The sequence below is a fragment of the Pantherophis guttatus genome, chromosome 14 (genome assembly GCF_059756535.1).
Source record: "Pantherophis guttatus breed Tessera chromosome 14, ASM5975653v1, whole genome shotgun sequence".
NCBI classification, from domain to species: Eukaryota; Metazoa; Chordata; class Lepidosauria; order Squamata; family Colubridae; genus Pantherophis; species Pantherophis guttatus.
The window spans coordinates 11,695,749-11,722,528 of NC_142076.1; the positions used below are offsets into that span (position 1 = coordinate 11,695,749).

At 44.3% G+C, this 26,780-nt stretch overlaps 1 protein-coding gene across 3 annotated transcripts; it reads right to left on the reverse strand.

Moving 5' to 3' along the window:
* Positions 1-1,674: 1,674 nt before the first annotated feature.
* Positions 1,675-26,780, reverse strand: VRK3 (VRK serine/threonine kinase 3). Of its 3 annotated transcripts, none has more exons than XR_015729829.1 (14): positions 26,436-26,780; positions 23,756-23,886; positions 21,408-21,554; positions 20,505-20,651; positions 20,160-20,209; positions 18,260-18,326; positions 17,947-18,031; positions 16,057-16,159; positions 14,148-14,240; positions 12,625-12,757; positions 9,426-9,546; positions 5,531-5,589; positions 4,280-4,865; positions 1,675-2,256 (listed from the first exon to the last, which is right to left on the reverse strand). XR_015729829.1 is itself a non-coding variant. In XM_034430308.3 (14 exons), exons 1-13 carry the CDS (start codon positions 26,522-26,524, stop codon positions 4,280-4,282), a joined length of 1,374 nt encoding a protein of 457 aa, XP_034286199.2. In that variant the 5' UTR covers positions 26,525-26,780; the 3' UTR covers positions 1,675-2,256. The 3 variants fall into 3 exon arrangements, 2 of the variants coding, with proteins under 2 accessions (XP_034286199.2, XP_087734491.1); XM_034430308.3 differs by having other exon boundaries at positions 4,280-4,428; XM_087878365.1 differs by lacking the exon at positions 20,505-20,651 and having other exon boundaries at positions 4,280-4,428; positions 26,436-26,768.

The window sequence follows — 26,780 nt, forward strand, 5'->3', positions numbered from 1 at the left end:
CCCATTGTAAGATGCCCTGAGTCTCCAGAGAAGGGCGGCATATAAATCAAATTAAAACAAACAAACAAAAAAAAACTTTGTAGTAGTTTTGAACTCTAATCCTGGTTTCTGGCTTCTCTGCACCGGACAGTTAATCCAGGATTATATGAGCTGCTTCCACTCTTCATTAGGGCTCTTAGATACAGGCGTCTCCTCAATTAAACCAGTTTGCTGCCTTCTCCAGGCATGTTTATTTTCTTCTTGTTTCTCGGTAGCTTGTTTTGGCTACAATCCCACAGAGACTGCTCAGCTGAGGGGGAGAACACTGTTATTCAACGTACTGGTAACTCATGCTAGGCCAGCAACAGACACGAGATGGCAACACAGATTTAGCACGTGCCACATTTAGCATAGATAAAGGATGCTAAGAAATCCTGGGTGGCTTCCTTGTGCTTTTTCGGAATTTTTTAGAACGAAAATGGATTAGGGGACCAGAGGCTAAAATAATATGAAGAACGGTTGCAGGAATATGGGTAGGTCTAGTGCAGGAGTCAGCAACCTGTCACTCTGGAGCTGCATGTGGCTCTTTCACCCCTCTGCTGCGGCTCCGTCACTCAAAATATGCATCACAGCTGCCAATGTGCGACTCCTGCTGGCCCGCAATTTATTGAGCTTTTCAACCCCCGGTAGGCCAACCATGGATAAATCCAAGAAAAGAAAAGTTTCAGAAGAAAACAGAATGTTTAATTCAACTACATAGGCTAATTTTGTGGCCGCTCAAGAAATAGTCAGGCACGGGAAGGGTTTTGTGGCTCCTGGTGTTTTCTTTTCAGTGGTAAACGGGTCCAGATGGCTCTTTGAGTGTTTAAGGTTTGAGCCGTAGCAGAGGGGTGAAAGAGCCACATGCGGCTCCAGAGCCGCAGGTTGCTGACTCCTGAACTAGACTTACCCAATTCCTGCAACCGTTCTTTCTATGTTTTAGCCTTCAGTCCCCTAATCATCTTTGTTGTTCTCTGCACTCTTTCTAGAGTCTCCACATCTTTTTTTATATCATGACGACCAAAACTGGATGCAGGATTCCAAGCATGGCCTTACCAAGGCATTATAAAGCGGTATTAACATTTCACGTGATCTTGATTCTATCCCTCTCTTAATGCAGCCCAGAACTGTGTTGGCTTTTTTGGCAGCTGCTGCACATGGCTGGCTCATATTTAAGCGATTGTCCACTAGGACTCCAAGATCCCTCTCTAAGTTACTGCTATTGAGCTCACAGTTATTAAAAAGATGCTGCATTGGCTAGAAGTGCAGGATTTCTTAAAAGTATGGCACTCCAAAACCGTAATTTGTTCATTTTCCCCATCAACTGGACCTAATTTCAATTCCAATTGAAAGTTGCTTAATACATGGATTTTTACATGATCCCAAATGTGGGTTTATGTTAATAAGCGTCTTATTTTTAACTTCATCTGACATTTCAATCAGATTCTCGGCACCAGTTCTGTTATAATGAACAGAACTGTTGGTGATAATCTGTTCTAATATAAATTAATTTATAATAATTATGGACCAAAGCAGGGGAAAATGTAATGATCTCCCACAAAGATCAGGAGCTGATCTCGAATGTTCCCTACAAAAGGAGCTCAATATTGCTGGATTTTTCTGCCACGCAAAAATCACACAAAACAAACTTGGACCTCACCGTACAAATTTTTTACTACAAAAATCAACAAAGTACACGTTTCAAAGATTAAAAACTGTTTCTCAGTCCTTCTGCCTGACAAAACATCTTTTAAGCTAGGGATAAAAATCATAAAATATTTATGCAGTAGAATAAAACGAACTTTTAAGACACTAAAAGCAAGATTAAAAACAAAATTAAAATATTTACAATCCTTCTCCCCTTCCCCTCCTTTTTTTTTTAAAGATTCAGGGTTTGATTTGAATATTTGGACAGCTGATAAAGGCCCTTTATAAATTATGTGCAAGTAATTATTTATCAAAGAAAGATTTGCTAGAATGCATTAAATTATGCCCCTGGGTAAATCTTTAGCTTGCAATAGGTCACGGCAAAATCCTAACAAACATTTCCATGAAAACTACTTTCCCTCTCTGTTAAAAACCGGAGATAACAAGCAAACACACACAATCTATGTTGCCAATGCTTCCAATGCGAAGATATTCCAGTGAGTTCGACTCTTAAGTGCATTTTTCAAGACCTGTAAAGCCAGATGATTCCTTCTTGTTCTTCATTTCTCTTCACATTCAGCTTTCGGAAAGCTTTAAAGAGGGGAGTGGGGGAATGGGAGAAATACACACCCAAAAACAAGTTTGTCGGGGTAAAGGGAGAAGCTGCTAAATAATGACAAAATTCTCTCTGCTACTAGAAACAACAGCTAATGAAAGGATAAACCAGCACTACTGAAATCGCTAAATATGTCTGAACTAACCGGGGAGCCATTTTGATGCAGAAATGCATCACAGCACAAGGCAAAACCTTGTTATCCAGATAGGACAAGGTCCCAGGATGAGCTGCTTCTGATCTCAAAAATCTGTGCTTGGTGAATTTTAACCGCTTTCAATATCACTGCTCACAACACAAGGGCAAAGAGGCGTGTGTGAAGGATGAACCGTGTGATAAGTGAGAGGAGCAAAAAGGTTTATCATTCTTCTCTTCTTGGGCCACAATTTGCACTGGTGTTCTTCTTGACCCTCGCTAAGGGTCAAACTACACATTACACCCCTCGCAGGTTGACGGAATCTTGCATGAAAACTGGCTGCTTCGATTCGGCAAGTAAGCCGCTGGGTGAAGCTGTAAAGTGCCTTGATAGCCTGTCTGTCTGTCTGTCTTCTGTCCATCATCCATCTCTGTCATCCATCCATCTACCCATCCACCTACATCCATCTATCTATCTATCTATCTATCTATCTATCTATCTATCTATCTATCTATCTATCTATCTATCTATCTATCATCTATCTATCTATCATCTATCTATCTATCTATCTATCTATCTATCTATCTATCTATCTATCTATCTATCTATCTATCTATCTCATCCATTTACCCATCCACCTACCTCTATCATCCATCCATCCATTTACCCATCCACCTACCTCTATCTATCATCCATCCATCCATCCATCCATCCATCCATCCATCTCATCCATCCATTTACCCATCCACCTACCTCTATCATCCATCCATCCATCTTATCCATCCATTTACCCATCCACCTACCTCTATCTAACTTCCATCCATCCATCCATCCATCCATCCATTTATCTATCTACCTACCTACCTACCTAATATACCTGTCTAATATGTCTGTCTATCTACCTGTCTATCTCTATCTTTCATCCATCTACATCTATCTATCTATCTATCTATCTATCTATCTATCTATCTATCTATCTATCTATCTATCTATCTCATCCATCTACCTCTCTCTCTCTCTAATCTATCTAATATATCTGTTTGTCTGTCTGTCTACCTGTCTATCTCTATCATCCATCCATCTACCGATCCACCTACCTCTCTCTCTCTCATCTATCTCATCCATCCATCTACCTATCCACTACATCTATCTATCTATCTATCTATCTATCTATCTATCTATCTATCTATCTATCTATCTATCTATCTATCTATCTATCTATCTAATCTCATCCATCCACATCCATCCATCCATCCATCCATCCATCCATCCATCCATCCATCCATCCATCCATCCATCCATCCATCCATCCATCCATCCATCCATCCATCCATCCATCCATCCATCTATCTATCTATCTATCTATCTATCTATCTATCTATCTATCTATCTATCTATCTATCTATCTATCTATCTATCTATCTATCTAATATATCTATCTAATGTCTGCCTGTCTATCTCTATCATCCATCCATCTATCCATCCACCTACCCCCCCTCTCTCTATATATATCATCTTATCCATCTATCCATATCTATCCATCCACCCATCATCCACCCATCCACCCATCCACCTACATCCATCTTCTTTGTTTGTTTGTCTGTCTGTCTATCCATATCATCTTATCCATCCAACCATCCACCCACCCACCCATTCACCTTCTACACCACCCCAAAATTTACCTATCTGTTCCAGTTATCTCCAGCTATGCCAAGCTCAGAAGTGGGCAGCTTAAGCAAGCGTCTTCTTTTGTTTTTGTTTTTCTTTCCTTTTTAAGTAATACTGTCAACACACACACAAAAATCTGCCACCTAGCAGGGCCCATGAGGCTCTTTGGATGGGCCTAGAATGAAATCACAGCTCACCTAGGGTGCTGCTCTGAGGTCCACGGAGTCATAGGCTGATGCTCTCATCAGCTGAAGAGGGCTCGTAAAGAACATTCGCAGTTCTTCGTAGTTTGGTTTTTCTTCATATTCCAAAGTCATGACCTGTTGCAGGTATTTCTTTATGGATTCTTTAAAAATCAATCGATCGGTTAATCAAACAGATCTCCGTGAACAACAATGAAAAGAGCTGCTCTGTCTTAAGTAACAATTGCAATATTTGTGATGCCACAACTTCTGGCTTAGATCAATGTTTTTTTTTTTTTTCAACTTGGCAACTTTCAGATGAATGGACTTCAACTCCCAGAATTCCCCAGCCAGCCATACCGTCACAATGGGCTGTGCAAAATCGTAGTGGATTATTTCTCATTGAAAATATATAGTGGGTAGTCCTCAATTTACAACAGTTCGTTTAGTGACCATTCAAAGTTGCAACAGCACTGGGAAAAAAGTGACTTACGATCGTTTTTTCATGCTTACGGCAGTTGCAGCTTTTCCATGATCAAGAATCCAGATGCTTGGCAACTGGCACGTCCTAGGGATCATGTCATCCCCTATTCATTGCGACCTTCGGACAAGTAAAGTCAATGGGGAAGCCAGTTTTGCTTAACAACTGCATTGTAACTTAACAATTGCAGTGATTCATTTAACAACTGTGGCAAGACAGGTCATAAAGAGGGGCAAAACTCACTTAACGACTGCCTCGCTTAGCAACAGAAACTGTGGGCTCAATTGTGGTCGCAAGTTGAGGACTACCTGTCATGTGGAAAGCTGTTGTGAGAACAACCATGAAGTAGCAATAGTACTTAGACTTCACAGTGCTTTTACAGCCCTCTCTAAGCGGTTACAGAGTCAACCTATTGCCCTCCAACAATCTGGGTCCTCATTTTACCGACCTTGTAAGGATGGAAGGCTGAGTCAACCTTGAGCCGGTCAGAATCGAACTGCTAAATTGCTGGCAGCTGGCAGTCAGCAGAAGTAGCCTGCAGTACTGCACTCTAACCACTGCACCACCAAGTAACCCTCTAAGACAGTGTTTCTCAACCTTGGTAGCTTGAAGATGGGTGGACTTCAACTCCCAGAATCCCCCAGCCAGCAGCGCTGGCTGGGGGATTCTGGGAGTTGAAGTCCACCCATCTTCAAGCTACCAAGGTTGAGAAACACTGCTCTAAGACGTAAACCCTCAAGTGAAAATTAGGATATTAAAATGAGAACAAGTCAACCCGCCTTTACCTGGTAAGGCTCCCCAACCAGTGGTCAGTCTTGAACTTTTGATAATATCCGCTTTGCACCTACAACGGCAATGACAATCAACGTGAATCCCTTAAACAGGAGAAGTACAACTGAGATGAGAATTGTGCATTGACAATACATATTCACTGTATTTATTGCTGTTTGCAGCATCCTGGGATCCTACGACTGTCCTTGATAATGGTTCTGCCCAGGAATGGGCTGCCCCGGTTGCTGGGTGGGTGTGGCAATCGTGGGTGTGGCCTAGTCAGCCTCCTGCACCGTGGCAGTGGGGAGGGGGGGAAGGGGCGTTTTTGCCCTCCCTGGACTCCGGAGATTTTTCTTGAGCCTCCGGAAGGGCAAAAACGGCCTCCCCAGGCTCCAGAGGCTCTCTGGAGCTTCCCGAACTTCTGGTAGGTCTGTTTTTCGCCCTCTCTGAGCCTCCGCGCGCACCCTGCACTTACCTGCATCCAAAATGAGCCGCGTGGGGACTCCTGGGAGGGGTGAGGCAGGGCGAGGCCAGCCAGGAGTGGGATTTAGGGGTTCTCTGAACTGCACAGAATCTTAGCTATAGGTTCTCCCGAACCCCTGCGAACCCCCAGCAGCCCATCATTGGTTCTGCCCCAAACCAGTATTTACACCTGAATGTTGGCAAAACTGTGCCCCTGGAGAACCACTGGCTAACTTAATGACCATGGTGTTTGCTTAACAATACCAATTCATTTAACCACCATGGCAAAAAAGAGGTTGTAATATCAGGTCATCGTGCAACCAACCTGTCTTGTGACTCTCGTGAATTTTGACCATGAATGACACCCCCGTTACGTTTGTAACTCAAGGATTATTTGCACCCATGCATGCACAGTATGCATCGAACGTGCGGAAAAATGGGGATTTCCTGCTTTCTAGCGAATATAAATCAGCGGCATAGCTAATCGACGGAAATACCAGTTCGGAGGAGCCGGTAGCATTTTTTTTACTACCAATTCGCCTAAACCGGTGCGAACCGGGAGCATTTCACCCCTGGGTTGTATATTCTGCAATATTGGGGCCGTCGGTGAGTCAACAGCAGGTCAGAGGAGGAGTCGCTGCAGGACAGAGATGACTGTTGCTCTTTAAAAATTAGGATTTAAATCGAGTTGATTTAAATCAAGACTTTCTACTTGTGATTTAAATCGTGATTTAAATCGATTTGATTTAAATCAAATCAAATCCACCCTGCTTTTGAAGGCCAGGTTAATGTCCCAAAGACAAGGTCGGCATGACCGGGACCAGTGGCGTTCCTTTAACGTTTATCTCTTGGGAGCATGGTTTTTTTGTGGGGGGGCCTTGGTGTTCTCTGAGCTTGGTTCTTTGTTTGCACCAGACTAGTTAACATCTTCAGTACTAGAAGGGAGAGGGGTTTGCTGTCTGTTCATTCGGGTAGTCCTCCATTTACAACAGTGACAGGTCAGAGTTGCGACAGAACTGAAAAAAGGGACGTACGACCGTTTCTCACTGTGACGGCCTTTGCAGCAACCCCATAATCAGGTGATCAAAATTCAGGTGCTTGGCAACTGGTTCCAACTCTGCGCCAACTCAGGAAGCTCAAACTGCCCAAGAAGCTGCTGATCCAGTTCTACAGAGGAATTATTGAGTCTGTCATCTGCACCTCTATAACTGTCTGGTTTGGCTCTGCCACCCAACAAGACAGACACAGACTTCAGAGGATAATTAGAACTGCAGAAAAAACAATTCCTACCAACCTGCCTTCCATGGAGGACCTGTATTCTGCACGAGTCAAAAAGAGCTGAGAAAATATTTACAGACCCCTCGCATCCTGGACATAAACGGTTTCAACTTCTATTCTCAAAACGACTCTATAGAGCACTGCACAACAGAACAACTAGATACAAGGACATTTTTTTCCCGAACGCCATCACTCTGGTAAACAAATAATTCCCACAACTCTGTCAAACTAGTTACTAAGTCTGCAGTACTATTAATCTTCTCATCGTTCCTATCACCCGTCTCCTTCCACTTATGACTGTATGACTGTAACCTTGTTGCTTCTATCCTTACGATTTATATTTGATTGTTTCCTAGCATGATCTGATTGCTTATTTGTTCCCTATGACTATCATTAAGTGTTGTACCTTATGATTCTTGACGAATGTATCTTGTCTTTTATGTACACTGAGAGCATTTGCACCAAATTCCTTGTGTGTCCAATCACACTTGGCCAATAAAGGATTGAATTCTATTCTATTCTATTCTATTCTATTCTATTCTATTCTATTCTATTCTATTCTATTCTATTCTATTCTATTCTATTCTATTTTTTATTCTATTCTATTCTATTCTATTCTATTCTATTCTATTCTATTCTATTCTATTCTATTCTATGACCGTTGCTGTGTCCCAAGGTCATGCGATCCACTTTTGTAACCTTCTGTTGAGCAAAGTCAAGGAAGGAAACTCTTAAGTTACTAACTTAATCAACTACAGCGATTCTCTTAACAATTGGGGCCAGAAAAGTCGTAAAATGAGGCAAAATTCACTTCACAAATGCCTCGCTTAACAACAGAAATGTTGGGCTCCATTGTGGTCATAAGTCGAGGACTACCTGTATAGAATAGCTTGTTTGTGGGATTGTTGTTTTCTCATTGATAGCTCCTTGGTTAGTTGTTTATTTAGTTTTTTTGTGTATAAACCGACAGCAAACAGCACTCCCTTTGTAGTACTTGTGTTGTTGGATAATAAAACATCTGCATAAACAAACAAACCAGGGATGGGTTCTAATTTTTTTTACTATCGGTTCTGTGGGTATGGCTTATTTTGTGGGTGTGGCTTGATGGTCATGTGACAATTCTTTAGGATTTAGCAGAGGTACTGGTCTACCAGGCTTTTAACTGCTTGCAGAGCTGTACCGATCTACCCATTTATTTTTGCAGGCACTGGTCTACTCATGTATTTTTGCAGGCACTGATCTACTCATTTGTTTTCTTTTAACACTGATCAGCTGTAGGGCGGCCCTTTGAAGCCCCACGGCAAGAGTTTAAACAGTTTTTTCCCCTCTAGCCATCACCTGGGGCTCAGGAGGCAGCGAAGAGATTGGGGGTGGGGCCAAATAAAAGGTAAGAATAATGCAGGGGGGGCGTGCGGGGGGGAGGCAGAACCAGTTCGGTGATGTCATATCGTCACCGCTACCGGCTCGGGAGAACCGGGCCGAACCGGGAGGAACCCACCACTGAAACAAACTCAGAGAGCATTAAGGACTTTACAGTTCAACCCTGAGCTACAGATGCGCTGTTTATTGGAACCAGACAATCAAGCAGGAAACAACAGCCTAACCAAGGAGCGACCAAGGAGGAAACAACAGCCCCACTAACACTGACAGGGCAAATTACTCTGTGTAAACAAAGAGCAAACCCCATTCCTTCTAGCACTGATGTTGCCTAGCTGAGTAATGAAACATCTGCATGGAAACAATGAAGCTCAGAGAACACCAAAGACCCCCTCCTCCTCCTCCTCCTGTCTGCAAATCCCACTCTCTTCTAGCACTGATGATGTTACCTAGTTGGGTAATGAAACGTCTACAAATAGACAACCAAGTTCAGAGAGGACCAAGGACTCCACAATCAGCTCCTCTTCCTCCTTTCCCCCACAAACCCCCCTCCCTTCTATCACACACAATTCAACTCTTGATCTACAGACATTCTCTTCTACTGGAGTTTTTTTGTCTCTCCGGGAGGAAAGATAGGGAACTTGTGGGACCAGGATTGAAGAAAAAACAGGATCCCTTTATCAACACTCAGTACCCATCGCAGCCTTGGCTGGCTGGTAGCTGAAATATCCCCCCCCTTTTTTTTTCCCTAACAGCAAGCATTTGCCCAGAGTTGTAAGTGTGCGCACGCACCGCTCTTTTTCCTCTGTGACATCGCAGGGATCCATCAGCTCCGCAGACCAAGGAAGGGCGCCGCACAGCCATTTCACCAGGCAGTAACCCAAGGATTCGAGGTCGCTTCGACGGGACGGAGCTGTTTAAGGAACGAACGAGCAGATCTCCATTAAGAAATATACCAGAAGCAGATTTCCATGCTTCCCACCTCCACGGAAAGGAGGATGGGATGTAGCAGTCGGTCACCAGCAAGCTTCCGTTTTTAACAGAGGGCTCAGTGGTGAAGGCACCAGGCTAGAAAGTATTTTTGGGGTCTTTCTTCCACTGACTCACCTAGCAGCAGTGGCACCCACAGCCCCACCCAGCAGGAGCCCGCTGCCAGCCCACTTCTTCTGTGGCCGCTTGTCGCCACCTGCGCAAGTCACCCCCAGCCTCTGTTTTGCTGTCAGGAATGGCCTCTGCAGCAGAGGTGGGTTCTAAATTTTTTTTACTACCGGTTCTGTGGGCGTGGCTTATTTTGTGGGCGTGGTTTGATGGTCATGTGACAATTCTTTAGGATTTAGCAGAGGTACTGGTCTACCAGGCTTTTAACTGCTTGCAGAGCTGTACCGGTCTACCCATTTGTTCTTGGAGTGCTCCAGTCTACCTATTTATTTTTGAAGGCACCGGTCTACCCATTTGTTTTTCGAGCACACCACACTGCCTTTTAACACTGATCAGCTGTAGGGCGGCCCTTTGAAGCCCCGTGACAGTTTTTTTCCTTCTAGCCGATCAGCTGGGACTCAGGAGGCAGCAAAGAGATTGGGGACGGGGCCAAATAAAATGTAAGAATAACATGGGGGGGGGGGCAGCTCCCGAACAAAGAGAACCGGTTCGGTGACGTCATATTGTCACCGCTACCGGCTTGGCAGAACTGGGCCGAACCGGGAGGAATCCACCATTGCTCTGCAGCCGAGAAACGGGCTCCAGATTGATGCGTGTGGTGCCCGCCCCCCCCCGGCCTCATTTTGCCATCAGAGGCCCTTCAGGAATGGGCTCTGGAGCTGATAACAGAGCTTCAAGGCAGGTGTCGGGGTGTGCGAGGCCTGGTAGGTAGGGCAGCTCCACCCTAGCTTAATTTTTACCCGTGCACGCTGGTGTGGGTGGGGTCTTAACTAGGGATTTTGGGGGGGGTAGGGCTTATATTGGGTACACGTGTAAAAATCAAGCGAGGGCTTACTTTTGGGGTAGGTCGTATTTTTCGGGGAAACACGGTAGATATAACTGGGGAAAGATGGCCCTTCAAATAACCTGGCCCCAAACCATGTAGGTTGTGGCCCACTACTGAGCATGGCAAATTCACAACCAGGCTGTGTGAGTGAGGGGGTTGGTGCACACGCACCCTTGCAGCCCCACTCGTGCATCCCAAAGCAGGGGTGAAATCCAGCAGGTTCTGGAGAACCGGTAGCGGAAATTTTGAGTAGTTTGGAGAACTGGCAAATACCCCCTCTGGCTGGTCCCAGAGTGGGGAGGGAATGGGGATTTTGTAGTATCCTTCCCCTGCCATGGCCATCAAGCCACACCACACCCACCAAGCCACGCCCACAGAACCGGTAGTAAAAAAATTTGGATTTTACCACTGTCCCAAAGGCTTCTTTCTGTCAAGTTTCCGAAAGATGCCCTAATTAATTCATGAGCCATGATCCAAACTTCAAAGGAAATATAGTCATTTATTAGGAGCAACATTCCGGCAATACTTGGATGCAGTTAGGACTGATCCTACGTAGATTTACGTTCCCCTATGACCCTGTCTCTCCCCTCCTCTCTGGCCATGTCATAAATCACATTCTCCAATTAACCACTTTGGCTGGCTGTGAAACCTAACACCCTCCTTCTGATTGCGGTCAGGAAGAATGTATGGAATTCACTTCAGTTCTCCCTCCCTCCTGCTCATGGTAACTTGAAAGCTTTGCAAGTTGACACTTTCATGTGAATGGAGCTGTGTGTTTATGTGTGTGCTGGCCCACCGCTTACGCAGCCCAGTTCCCCTCTCCAACCCCAGCTGGACCGCCAAGCCGCCTGCTCCCAATGCTCCAAAAGCAGAGCGGTGACTGAGGCTACATGCGCAGGACATGTAATCCACTTCTGCAGCCTCGGTGAGTCTGAAGGAGTACAAGACCGTGCCCCAAAGGCTTCTCTTCTCTGTACCAAATGCTTTTGCAAACAGGCAAAAGGTTTTGAGGAAGAGATCTTGCGATGCTTCAGGCCTTTGCAAAAGGTTTTGGCACGGAGAAGCCTGAAGGAGCAGAGACCGTATCCCAAAAGGCTTCTCTTCTCTCTTGGGTGACTGGAGCTCTGTGTGCATGTGTGCACTCACACGGCCTGGTTTCCCTCTCTCCCCCACCCCACAGCCAGGCCGCCAAGCCACAAAGGCTGGGGACCAGTGATGTAGGGCTTTCAAGGTGACAACCAGGACCCTGAATTGGACCTGGATGCAAATTGGCAGCCAACACAACTCTCCTGTCATGCCTCATAGGACTCTAAGATGGAAGACGAACAGCTGACAGAGAGCGAGAGTGGCTCCGTTGGCTGTGGAGGAAACTGGGGAAGGGCAAAATCAGGCTGGGCAGAGCAGGGGAGAGGTAGAACAAGGAAGAGAGGGTTCAGAGGAAGACCAAGGCCCACCCTTTCCTCATCCTAGGACACGCAGGGAAGAACGGAGAAGAGAGCAATGTGGGTTGGGAGGAAAGGGGCCCGATTCCTTTCACAAGGCACACCTGGGGATGAAGTTTAAAGGAGAGGCAAATGGGAGGGGCGGTTGCCGGGAACAAATACCCATCTTGTGTTAACTGCTTTCTCTGAGTTCCTGGCGTCCTCCCAACTGGCTTGATTTACTGCCCTGCTACTTCACTTCTGGAACTCCTTATCTTGCTTGCCCTGCCGGATTAATTACTTTAACTTGCCTTGTTGAATTTATAGTTTGCTGCTTATAACGATTGGACTGGAGTATTCTCAGCCAAAGGCTGCTATAGGTTTGCGGGAGTTTTTCTCCAGACCGGAGAGTAAAAGGGACATTGGGGGTGGGGGAGGGAGAGGGGGGAGAGGCAAGTTGGAACTAATAAAGGGACTCATACTTATTCTCTGGCTGTGTTGCCTTTGTGCCACACTCCGGGTTGTCACATCTCCCAAGAGAGGTGACGTGGGCAAATCTAGACCTGCGTTTGCAATAGGGTCTCACCAGCTCCCTTGTGGCTGTCCAGGCTGATGAACTCCAAGGTGCCTTCATGAGGGGTCCGACTGCATTCCCGCTGAGGCACGTGTTTCCCCCCAGGGCTGTATCGAAAGGCGAAGCTGAAATCTGCTAAAGTAACCTGGAGGATAAAAACATGAAGAAAAGCAGAAGATCCTCAAAAATGCTACAAGTACGACTTATGGCCACAACCGAGCCCCAAATTTCTGTTGCTGTGAGACCGTTGTGAAGTGAGTAGCAGACACCACAAACGAACGTTAACACTCTACTGTTGAAATTGTAACAATGGAGTCTTAAAAGCTCGACGGCCTTTCTCCATCCCTCGCGCCAAAAAGACTCAAGCTGGGCCAGTCTTGAGTTTCTTCCTCACCCTCTCCCATCTTTTGAGCGAAGCTGCTTTTGAACGGCAGCTTTTCTTCAAAGTCCTCTACAGGTCGTCGCCAAGTTAGGACCACAGCTGAGCCCTGAACTATGATTTTAAGTCACTGTGGTCTTTTAAGTGAGGTGCTCGTGTGACCGCTTTTCTCAATAACCATAATCCAAACTTTCACCATTACAGTCGTTAAGTGTTTCTTTCCTCTGTAGAGGAAAATGTTTTCTGCATTTTCACTTCTGAATTTATTTATTTTATTTTATTTTATTTTGAATTTGTATACCGCCCTTCTCCCTGAGGACTCAGGGCAGTGAACAGCCAAGTAAAAACATCAAGTACAAATATTAAAATACAGTTAAAATATACATATATAAATTTGGCCCCATTAATTAAAAACAATAAACAAAACACTTAAAAACACTTAAAAAATTAGGCCAGCCCGGCTTGCTGGAAAAGGAAGGAATGCTAACTTTGCCAGCATTTTCGCTGGATCTGAGGCCTGTCCCTCCAAGCATGCAGGAGGATGACCAGTCATAAGTAGAGGACTACCTGTACAACCTGATTAAAAGCCCTGTCTTGTTCTCCTGCCCTCTGGTCCTTGGCATGGGCCAACTCGCCGCTGCTAATTCGCCATGGCCAACTTGCGGTGCCCAGCTCACCAGGGGCAATTCCCCGCAGCCAATTCCTGACAGGAAAACTCGCTGCAGGCCAATTCAACCATTTAATTTATTTAAAATAATTTTAAAAATTACTTTAATTTTGTCATTCACATTTCATTTATGAGCCACGGTGGCGTAGTGGTTAGAGTGCAGTACTGCAGGCTACTTCTGCTGACTGCCAGCTGCTGGCAGTTCGAGTCTTAACAGGCTCAAGGTTGACTCAGCCTTCCATCCTTCCGAGGTGGGTAAAATGAGGACCCAGATTATTGTGGGCAAGACGCTGACTCTGTAAAACGCTTACAGATGGCTGTAAAGCACTGTGAAGCGATATATAAGTCTAAGTGCTATTGCTCTTTCGTCCCTTCTTTTAAAGTCCTTTACTTATTCTATTTCACCGTTTCTTCGATATTATGTAACTTTTGTCCCGCGGCAAGTTGGCCATGACGAGTTGTCCTAGAGACCCCTGCTCCCTGCCTTACCACAGTAAGATCAGCCGGATTCACATAGATGTTTTCAGCAGCCAGATCCCCGTGAGTATATTCGTTTTCATGAAGGTACTCCAGGACATCAAGCTAGAGGCAAAGAGAAAGGCAGACGGGAAGTGTCAGCAATGCAAATTCCCATTTTCCAGGACTGCTGCTGGTGCGAACAGTCTTCATCGGTGGGAAGTAACGGGGTGGCGGAAGGAGGTAGCTTTGCCTTATTAATTAATGAAGTTTATATGCCGCCCATCTCACTAGCCACAGTGACTCTGGGTGGGTTAAGGTGCCATTAAAAACATAAATATAAAATCAAAATTAAGAATTAAATAAAGGCTAAAAGCCAAGATGACAAGAGGTGTGGGAGTAGGCTTTTATCTTTCATATAACCAACCATCTCCAGCACGTCAGCAGCCATTCTCAATCCTCCAGGTCGTGGTTGTCCCAAAGAGCCTTGGTGGCGCAGCAGACTAAAGCACTGTTAAGTAACACCAGCTGCCTGCAATTACTGCAAGTTCAAATCTCACCAGGCTCAAGGTTGACTCAGCCTTCCATCCTTTCGAAGGTAGGTAAAATGAGGACCCGGTTTGTGGGGGCAATAAGCTGACTTCGTATAAAAAAGAACACCTCGGGGGGTGGGGGGCGAAAGCCCTACTAAGCAGGTATATACAAAAGTATGAAGGCTATTGCTTAACGCATTGTTAAAAGGCGGCATATAAATCGAACAAATAAATAAATAAATAAATAAATAAATAAATAAATAAATAAATAAATAAATAAACAAACAAACAAACAAACAAACAAATAAATAAATGTGCTTTTTCAAGAGGCAACTGGACTTCCTTTATTTTTTTCTTGAGGACATTACTCTTCTCAGCCAAGAAACTTCTTATCCAAGAATTGAAGAAGCTTCTTGGATGAGAAGCGAAATGTCTTCAAGGAAAAAACAAAGGAAGTCCAATTCATCTTCTAACGACCACATAATCCAGGAGTGGGCTGCTGGGGGTTCGCAAGGGTTCGGGAGAACCTCCAGCTAAGATTCTGTGCAGTTTGGAGAACCCCCAAATCCCACTCCTGGCTGGCCATGCCCACCCCTGGAGTCCCCACACAGCCTGTTTTGGATGCGGGTAAGTACAGGGCTTGCATGGAGGCTCAGGGAGGGCGAAAAATGGGCCTACCGGAAATTCAGGAAGGCTGGAAACGGGCCCATTTCCAGCCTCTGGAGGGTCTCCAGAGCCTGGGGAGGCTGTTTTTGCCTTCCTGGAGGCTCGGGGAAAGCCTCTGGAGCCCGGGGAAGGCAAAAACACTCCCCCCCCCCGTGGTTCAGGAGGCCAACTAGGCCACGCCCACCATGGCCACGCCCACTCAGCAACCAGGCAGAGAACCCCTTGCTAAAATTTTTCAAGCCCACCCCTGCCATAATCCCTTGTCGGGTGGAGTCTGGGCAACTGAATGGAGCTGACTGTTTACTGGCCGGATGCCCTTCCTGTCACCAATGCGGAGTTTTGTTCAGCAGATATATTCTCATCGTGCCCAGAAAGAGAAATATCTGCCTCTACTTAGGATCGAACCACAGCCTCCTGATTGTGAGGCAAGAGCCCCACTTCTAGGCCATGGCACCATTCAAAGGAAGTCCAATTGCCTCTTGAAAAAGCACCTTTGGGACAGTAGAGTCAGTTTTTAACAGTATCTTGGGAATCTCAATTCGCCTCCCCACCGCTTTATACTTATTGGAATTAGGTAGGATCCTGTTTTGAGATGCTTTCTCAGATTACCATTCTGCCCTGGACTCGGGTTTCTTTTATCTGATCGTTGCCTTAGTAAAAGCTCTTCCACTCCTTTAAGGCCATCCCTTCTGCCCATCAAGAGAAATCCCTTCCCCACCCTGTGCCTTCCTGGCATCCCATACCAGCCTGACTGCAAGCTGCAAAACAGCTTTCTCCGTCATCTTGTTTTTATTGTCGTCCAGGATTGACTGAAGAGATCGACCCAATTCGGGAAAGACCAGGAACCTGCCAATCAAAGGAGATGGCGTTGAATGTGTGAATCGGGCTGCCCATCACAGTGTGCATCTATCCTTGGCCATCTGCTGGTTAAAAACCACCAGGAATTAGGGAGGCTAGTGTGGTGGAATGTAGCCTGGATTCCCAGGTGGGAGGGGCTGCCTTTCTGAGGTCAAAGAGCATGAAGCTAAGATAATTTGGTGGGAGAAAGATAGTTAAGAAGGCTCCTCCCTAGCGATTCTCAGAAAATGTGCTTTTTAATATTATTATTATTGTTGTTGTTGTTGTTGTTGTTGTTGTTGTTGTTGTTGTTTTATTACACACAACATTGGACACGGTGTAACCGTCCTGGTATTCTTTTTGCCATACATACTAAAATGAAAGATAAGTATCCGATATACCTTACTACTTATATATAATTAGTCTGTTCAGTATTTACATATCTAAAGACATCCTTCTTCTGTCTATATTACTTATACATTTGTTTTATCCATTATCATTCTATTGTAGTTACATACGTAACTTTAATTCTCCATTTTATGAATTCTAGCCAGTTCTTGTTTTTTGACCCTCTTTTCTGTTCCAACCATTGATACAATTTGTTCCATATCTCGCCTTTATTTTTCAGTTCCAAGGTTAATCTATCCATTTCTGCACATGTCAAAAAATTTTTGATCACTTCATCTTCTAGAGGAGTTTCCTTATTTTTCCAATTTTGGGCAAAACTCATTCTTGCTGCTGTTCTAATATATATTATTAAGTAAGTTACCCCTTTACTGTATTTTCCATTTATTATTCCCAATAGGAATAGTTCTGGTTTATATTCTATTTCTTCTCCAATTATTTCCACTAACCTAAATCAGCGGAACATAAATCTTCCGCCAATACTCCTGTGCTTTTTTACGTAACCACCACATATGTATGTGCCTAATTCATGGTTGCATTTCCAACACTTTGGTGATAAATTTCTAAACATTTTTGCCAATCTCGCTGGCGGAAGGTGCCACCTGTAGAACATCTTATATAAATTTTCTTTGAATTAAAAGAACAGGGTACAGACATTGATTGGTGGCCTTACATGCAAATACAATCTAGATATAAGACAGATTTAATACAATATGGATTTCAAAAAGAAATACACGAATTAGATAAAATTCTTCAAGGCACAGAAGATAAATTGATAAAAAAAATTATAATTATTTATTAAGATATAAAATGGAAGAGGAGGTAGTTAAAGAAAACATGGATGATTTGGGCAAAAAAATTTGGACATAACATTGAATTGGATAAATGGGAGAAATTATGGAACAAAAGTTACAAACTGACAATGTCTGTAACCTATAAAGAAAATATGTACAAAATGTTCTATAGGTAGCCATCAGCCACCAGCAAGGCTGGCTAAGATGTTTCCCAATATCCCATCAATGTGCTGGAAATGCAAACAGACTGGCTCAAGGTTGACTCAGCCTTCCATCCTTCTGAGGTGGGTAAAATGAGGAGCCAGATTGTTGGGGGGCAAATATGCTGACTCTGTGAACCGCTTAGCGAGGGCTGTAAAAGCTCTATGAAACGCTATATAAGTGCTATTGCTATTGCTAAAAAGCAAAATACAAACTTTTGCTAAATACAAAATGAGAATGGTTGAAGAACCACCTGGATCTATTCAAATCACAGGCCGCGCAAGGGATGGCAACAGAAGAATGGCTTCAGTCGTGCGTCACAAAGTGGAAGATGCCCAGGATTGGTGTGAAACGGGAGGAGGACAGAGATCAAACTCTCTTATCGCTGGGACTCACCTGTAGCTATTCCCATGGACGCCAAAACCAACACATTCAGGTATCCCCAGGAACGGCATTAAATATTGCTTCTTCCATTTCTCCACTGCAGGGAGAGATCAAACGGGACAGTGGAACCAAAGAGAGAGGTAGCACAGCTTGTGCTGACAAGACACCCCTCCCCCCTCCCAAACTGCCCCACATTGGAAGCAGAACAAGAAGAGATTAGAGATTTCACAGTGGGCCAGGAGAAGTTTGAGGATGGTGTCCTGTGTTTGTGTCCCCAAGGCCCACTTATAAAGGGGTGCGGGACTCCTCCAACGTTTGCTTTTACCTGTGACTTTCTTGGCGGCTCGCTGTAGAAAGTTCTGTTCGTTAAACAGCTTTCCCTCTTTGGCAGCCTGAGAAAAGAAAGATAACAGGTAGCACTGAAGTTCTTGGATGAAGACAGACAGACAAATAGATAGACAGGCAGACAGACAGATCAGATAGAGATAGATAGAGATAGATAGATTAGATAGAGATAGACTGTAGATATAGATATATAGATAGATAGATCTATCTATCTAATCTCTTATCTACCTATATATCTATTAGATATAGATAAGATACACACACACATAATGTACATATATATACACACACACACATATACATACATATACATATACATACATGTATGTATGTATGTAAGTATCCCAACTTTATTATTTTTACAAATAACTCAAGGAGGCAAACATACCTAACATACTTTTCTCTTCCTATTTTCCCCACAATAACGACCCTGTGGGGTGTGTTGGGATAAGACAGGAGGACTGGGCCAAAGTCACCCAGCTAGCTTTCATGCCTAAAACAGGACTAGAACTCCCAATCTCCCCATGAGTGGCCTCAAGTTACCCAGCTAGTTTTCATGCCTAAAACAGGACTAGAACTCCCAGTCTCCCTGTGATTGGCCTAAAGTTACCCAGCTAGCTTTCATGCCTAAAACAGAACTAGAACTCCCAATCTCCCCATGAGTGGCCTAAAGTTACCCAGCTGGCTTTCATGCCTAAGACAGGACTAGAACTCCCAGTCTCCCTGTGATTGGCCTAAAGTTACCCAGCTAACTTTCATGCCTAAGACAGGACTAGAACTCCCAGTCTCCCTGTGATTGGCCTAAAGTTACCCAGCTAGCTTTCATACCTAAGACAGGACTAGAACTCTACTGCTTTCTAGCCTGGTGCCTTAACCACCGGACAATACAGCTTCTCAAACGTCTTAGAGGCAAATGAAGATGCTAATCATTGGAAGGTAGGAAAGGGATATTTGTTTATAGACTCCCAAAGCAGATCCAGAAGACATTAGATCAACTGCATTAGATCACTCAACCAGCCATAAGGAAGACTCAGCATATCAGGTCTAGAATTCCTCCCTACAGCAAGAAGGGCAACGTTCTATAAAGTAAAGGTTCCCCTCGCGCATACGTGCTAGTCGTTCCCGACTCTAGGGGGCGGTGCTCATCTCCGTTTCAAAGCTGAAGAGCCAGCACTATCCCTAGTTTTAACGTGTAACGGGGTGAGCTCCCGTTACTTGTCCCAGCTTCTGCCAACCTAGCAGTTCGAAAGCACGTCAAAAATGCAAGTAGAAAAATAGGGGCCACCTTTGGTGGGAAGGTAACAGCGTTCCGTGCACCTTTGGCATTGAGTCATGCCGGCCACATGACCACAGAGACGTCTTCGGACAGCGCTGGCTCTTCGGCTTTGAAACGGAGATGAACACCGCCCCCTAGAGTCGGGAACGACTAGCACATATGTGCGAGGGGAACCTTTACCTTTACCTACTGAAATAGCACCATGCCAGGGGCAAGATTATTGAATGGGGTGGCATCCCTGGCATAATTCCTATCAGAGTCAGGACCAATAATTTGAGATTGGCAGAATTCCTTGCAATTATTTTGTACCTTTCTCTTGGATAAGTCTGGCTAACTCTCCTGGGCTATATACAGTTCAACTCCTCATATCTGGAATTTAACAAATTAAATTACAGGGCCATCTCTCCTGTTTTAATACATTTTGTGTGTCTCCGTCTTATCCTTTCCTGTGGTACTCAATTTTCTTGTCTCGTTTTAAATTTTAGATGTGTATAAAAGATTGGTCGATGACAGTAATAAAACACAAATGCGAGCAACCCTATCTTTTGTAAGCTGAAAATCCAGTTACGGTACCTTATATCTAACCCCAGAGATTTGAACTCACCAGTTTGAGGGTGTATTTGTGCTTTGGTGAGCGTTCAGATGTTAATCTTGCTGTGAAAAAAATAAAATGACAAATTGGTAGGGAATGCAAGAGAAGTACATTTATAGGCCCTTAAATGTGCGGGATCTGACAGAGCTTAACAGTTTGAGAAAAATGGAAATATTGACAATATTTCAGCCTACTACTCCTTCAATTTATTTTAAGGTTTTTCTTGATTAAATAAGACTCCAAACTCAGGGAGGGAAATCCTATCATTTTCACAACAGGTTCACCTTCAGAAAAATATAGAGCACCAAGCTGCAGGTTTTCTCCCCCGCCCCACAAATGGGTGATCCTCCTGAATACCTTCATAGATCAGCCCACGATCCGACTGGCTCAGAAGCTTCATTAGCATCCACTGTTTATTGTTCAGGTCTGTCAAGATTTCACCATCTGGCAGAGGTTTTACGCAAGGACATCTTTCCTTCTTTGGTGATCGGAAAGCCGTCTTTCCTTCACAAGGAGAGATGATGATTTTGACTGGGCATCAAGAGCAGAAGTGCTTCTATTCACCAAAACCCACCTGAAAGGTCTTGAGGAGATCCAGGATTTCCCCACCCGTCATGTTCTCCAGCGGAAGGGAGGAGGACAGGTAGCCCTCCAGTTATGACCACAATTTTGTCTTTTAATGACCCCGTAATCCCTTACTGGGGTGGAGTGCGGGCAACTGAATGGAGCTGAGTATTTACTGGCCGGATGCCCTTCCTGTTGCCAATACAGAGTTCGCAGCAGATATATTCTCATCGTGCCCAGAGAGAGAAATATCTGCCGCTACCTAGGATCGAACTCACAGCCTCCTGATTGTGACACGAGAGCTCCAGCTCTAGGCCGCTGCATCACTCGAGTTATGACCACAATGGAGCCCAACATTTATGTTGCTACGTGAAACATTGGTTAAGTGAGTTCCCCCTCACTTGGGAACCCCTGTAATAAGTGCAGGCTACAAAAGTCAAGGGATAAGATTAGTGTCCCTCCATTTTAGAAGCTTGAAGAGGTGTGAACTTCAACTCCCAGAATTCCCCAGCCATGCTGGCTGGGGAATTCTGGGAGTTGAAGTCCACACCTCTTCAAGTTACCAAGATTGAGCAGCACTGCATAACATCAATAAATAAGCTTAACATTGGCATTTGTGATCCAGCCGTCGCTATTAGCTTGAACACAGATGTCTAATTAGCATCGCTAATCCTGACCACATCCATAAATCCTTACCTTTTGCCTTTGGAGAAAAAAATGCCGTTGAGCTCTGGGGAGAAGCTTTAACAGAGGTTGAAGACATTTCCTTTTTCGGAAAAACTATCTGCACCTTTTTCTTGTCAGGCAGTGGCGGCAGCTCAACCTGGATGTCCTGGTTTAATTCTGAGCAAGAATAGGAGAAGACACTGTTGGAGCAGCCAAAATGTTCACCGCTAAGTTCACCCAAACCAGAAAAATGCAGTATGCTTGAGCAACTATGGGTACAGAATGGGACCGATTAACAGAGTTGGAAGGGACCTTGTAGGTCATCTAGTCCAACCCCCCACCCAAGCAAGAGACCCTACACCAGTTCTGACAGATGGCAGTCCAGTCTCTTCTTGAAAGCCTCCAGTGATGAAGCTCCCACAACTTCTGAAGGCAACTTCTGTTCCATGGGTTGATTGCTCTCACTGTCAGAAAATTTCTCATTTCCAGGTTGAATCTCTCCTTGATCAGTTTCCATCCATTATTCCTTGTCTGGCCTTTGGGTGCTTTGAAAAATAGGTTGACCCCTCTCCTCTCTGTGGCAGCCCCTCAAATAAAAGAGCAACAAAGATGATTAGAGGGCTGGAGGCTAAAATACATGAAGAACGGTTGCAGGAATTGGGTATGTCTAGTCTAGTGAAAAGAAGAACTGAGGTGACATGATAGCAGTGTTTCAATATCTCAGGGGCTGCCACAAAGAAGAGGGAGTCAAGCTATTCTCCAAAGCACCTGAGGGTAGGACAAGAAGCAATGGGTGGAAACTAATCAAGGAGAGAAGAAAGCTGGAACTAAGGAGAAATGTTCTGACAGTGAGAACAATTAATCAGTGGAGCGGCTTGCCTTCAGAAGTTGTGGGTGCTCCAATACTGGAGGTTTTTAAGAAGAGACTGGACAACCATTTGTCAGACATGGTATATGGTCCGCTGCTTGACCAGGGGTTGTACTAGAAGAATAGAATAGAATAGAATAGAATAGAATAGAATAGAATAGAATAGAATAGAATAGAATAGAATAGAATAGAACAGAACAGAATAGAACAGAACAGAATTTTTTTATTGGCCAAATGTGATTGGACACACAAGGAATTTGTCTTTGGTGCATACGCTCTCAGGGTACATAAAAGAGAAGATACATTCGTCAAGAATCATAAGGTACAACACTTAATGATAGTCATAGGGAAACAGTCATTATAAATCTTAAGGATACAAGCAACAAGAAGGGTCCCTTCCAACTCTGTTATTCTGATAAGAAAAGCAGACCCTACAGAGAAACTATGATTAGATGCACAGCGGTTAAAACAGTACCTAGAAGAATGCTGCAGCTTGGGTTAATGGGCAAGCAGGGGCCTAGGTGCTATAGATCATGCTAAGGACACCTGAACACCATTACTTGTACACTTGCTATTTTAACGATCCATCCATCCATCCATCCAGTATTGCAGGCTGACTCTACCCACTGCCAACAGTTCAATCCTGACCGGCTCAAGGTTGACTCAGCCTTCCATCCTTCCGAGGTTGGTAAAATGAGGACCCAGATTGTTGGGGGGCCAGAGGCTGACTCTGTAAACCACTTAGAGAAGGCTGTAAAGCACTGTGAAACGGTATATAAGTCTAAGTGCTATTGCTACTGCTTTGCTCAAGCAATAGTTATTGATTGGCCCTTCGCCGAGTAAACGAACCACAGATGGGCTCTTTGGCCATCAATTGAACCAGCATTCCTTACAAGCCACAAGGACACTGCTTATATCATGATTTTATCCCGCAAAGAAAGGTACAGGTAATCCTCAGCTTACAAGCATTCATTTAGTGACCGTCTGAAGTTACAATTCGATTTACAACCATTCGTTGAGTGACCGTTACTAGTCACAATTACAAGAAAAGAGTGACTTATGATCGGTTTTCACACAACAGTTGCTGTATCCTCAGAGTTACATGATCATAATTTGCAGGCATGGCAACTGGCATGTATTTATGACAGTTGCACTGTCCCAGGGTCATGTGATCACAATTTGTGACTTTTCCAACAAGCAAAGTCAATGTCAGATTTGCTTAACAACTGCCATGATTCCCTTAACTACAATGGTTCACTTAACAAGTGTGGCAAAAAACGTCATAAAATGGGGCATGACTGATTTAACAACTGCCTTGTTTAGCAATGGAAATTCTGGGCTCAATGGTGGTTGTAAATTGAGGACTACTTGTATTAAGTAATTTGCGCCACGATGTCCACGATGAGCATCTCCAGAGGAAGGGGGAATGACCTCCTCTTAGCCGATTTCTAGGCCAGCAAGATTTCTCAGCCTTCAACGAACCATATGTTTGTTGATGAATTTCACACACCTTTCAGAGAAGGAGACGGGGTGATCTGCATTGGCTCGTCTTCTTGAACCGGAAGCCGTCCTCCGCAAGCCGGACAGAAGTGAAACATTTCCTCGACTTTCTGTCCACACTGTGGACAAAAATTGACCATCCTGGAAAAAGTCATCGAGAAAGAAAAAGGAAGGTCAAATCACGATGCATACCAAAAAGCTGTACGTGCCCAGAAAAAAAGTAAATTTTAATATATATACAGGCTGAGTACCTCAGTGAACTCCCTAGTAGTCTTTAACTACCAAACTTTATTAGGGTGGAGAAAAGAGAAGTCCATATAACAGAAAAAAAAGGGGAAGGGTATAATGACACCCACTTTTTAAAAAAATGTCCCAAGGTTCTTTACAAATTTGAAATAACCACAAATTACATGTTTGGCTCTCGGTGTTCTCTAAGTCTATTTCTCTTTGGGGGATGAAGGTTCATTATCTGAGCTTGTGAGTTGATTTCCGAATGTTTCATTACCAGGCTAGGTAACATCTTCAGTGGAGTTTAGGGCAGTGGTGAATTCCACATTTTTTTTACTAAGGTTCTGTGGGCGTGGCTTGGTGGGCATGGTGTGGCTTGGTGGGCGTGGCTTGGTGGGCATGGTGTGGCTTGGTGGGTGTGGCTTGGTGGGCATGGCAGGGGAAGGATACTGCAAAATCTCCATTCCCTCCCCACTCCTGGGGGAAGGATATTGCAAAATCTCCATTCCCACCCCACTCTGAGGACAGCCAAAGGTGGCATTTGCCAGTTCTCCGAACTACTCAAAATTTCTGCTCCGGTTCTCTGAACTACTCAAAATTTCCACTACCGGTTCTCCAGAACCTGCTGGATTTCACCCCTGGTTTAGGGGATGTCATTGTATATTCTTCTGTTTATAAACTCCCCTAAACTCCGCTGAAGATATTACTGAGCCTGGTAATGAAATGTTCGGAAACCAACCCACAAGCTCGGAAAACGAACCGTCACCCTCATCCCACGCCGGAGCTACAAATATTTGCCACCATGGCTACTTCTCTTTCTCATGATCAGGCCTGAAACCCCTGCAGAAGACAAGCAAACTTTGGCACACCAAGGAAACAACCCTACCTTGACCTACAAATATTTTCCACCTTGGCAAATTGTATTTGCTACTTTACGCACAATCCATAGTGGTCAAAAATATCCTTTCGGGGGAAACCTTCATGTTCATGAGGCAATTGGAGTTTCTGGTTTTTCTTTGAAGACGTTTTTCGCTCCTCATCCAAGAAGTTTCTTCAGCTCTGGCTGGATGGTGGGGAATGGAAGGATTTATATTATTTGCAGAAAGCTGGTCATTTGCATCCTTTCAGAGGTTCTTTTGAAGACAACAAAGTCCATATTTTGGACAAAGAGGATCACTGGTTTGAAAGAGGGGTCTAAGAGGCCATCTATGTCAAAATTGAACAGCCCTCTCTCAACAAAGGGATGGGGGATACAACATCATCTATCTCCTATCTACATCTTTCAACAGTTCCAAGAAGGCTCCACACCCATTTGCAACACTCAGGTGACCCTGACGACACAGGTAAACCTCCAGGTGACCCGCTAAAAGAATGCCAATGACCAGCTGTCTGCAAGGAGCATAAATCCTTCTATTCCCCACCACCCAGTCAGAGCTTAAGAAGCTTCTTGGATGAGAAGCGAAACATCTTCAAAGAAAAACCAGAAAGTCCAGTTGCCTCTTGAAAAAGCACCTTTGGACAACCCATGACCTGGATGATGGAGAATCTCCATAGTCCTTCATGTTCATGGGCTTTCTATGAAAAGGTAAGACCAAACAGGGTTTTTGTAGGCCTTAACACCTAGAAAAGTACCTATTGTTTACAAAATAACATTCGAGCTCGCTTAATTTTTGCTTAATATCTTTTGCACAGTCAAACAATTGCACTTCCTTTAAGAATAGAATAGAATAGAATAGGGAACAGAATAGAATAGAATAGGGAATAGAATAGAGAAGAGAAGAGAAGAGAAGAGAAGAGAAGAGAAGAGAAGAGAAGAGAAGAGAAGAATAGAATAGAATTCTTTATTGGCCAAGTGTGATTGGACACACAAGGAATTTGTCTTTGGTATGCATGCTCTCATACATTCATCAAGAATCATAAGATACAACACTTAGTAATAGTCATAGGTTACTAATAAGCAATCAAATCATACTAGGAAACAAACAGAACAATATTTATACATATTTATAATTTTAAATAAATATATTATATTTATAATATAAATTGTAAACATGCAACATGGTTATAGTCATAAGTGGGAGGAGATAGGTAATAGGAAGGATGAGAAGAATAATAGTAATAGAGTTCTTAATAAATGGTTTGAAAGTGTTGTAGGAATTAGTTATAATCTATGATTATATTACAATCTATGATTATTAATCATAATCTATGATTATGCAAAGTAAGGGGGTTGATTAGATCTGGAGATCTGCAGGTTGTCATTGTCCAGCTACTCTGAAGTTTCTTTCTTCTACTTAATATTTCCAACCCTGGCAACGTGAAGATGCGTGGACTTCAACTCCCAGAATTCCCCAGTCAGCTCCCTGTATCCCCTAGCAACGCCAAGACACGCGGGCAAGGGTACTGGGTCGGAGGCTCAGGCCTATCCAGAGACCTAAGAACCGGGCAAAGGGGCTACCCACCCAACGCCGGGCCCGGAGATCCTCTTGACGGCCGCGTCGCCCTCTTCGGCCCGCGACCGCCGTTTCCGAGCCGCCCCGCCGGATTTCATAGCGGCGTCGGGGAGGCTAAGGAAGCTTTCACTTTCGTTTTCGCTGCGTCAGCCCGTCCGGGCTTCCGGTGCATGGCCACGCCCCCGGCAGTTTAAAAACCTACTTAGAACTCGGGGAGGGGCGGGGAGGAAGTCTTGGATCATAGAGAGCAGCTGGTCCTCCAAGATAGATGGGCGGACCAAGCAGTACCTAATGATGCTGTATGGATGTCATGACTTTGCCCTATAGGCCTCGTTGGGCCTCTGCAGTACCTCT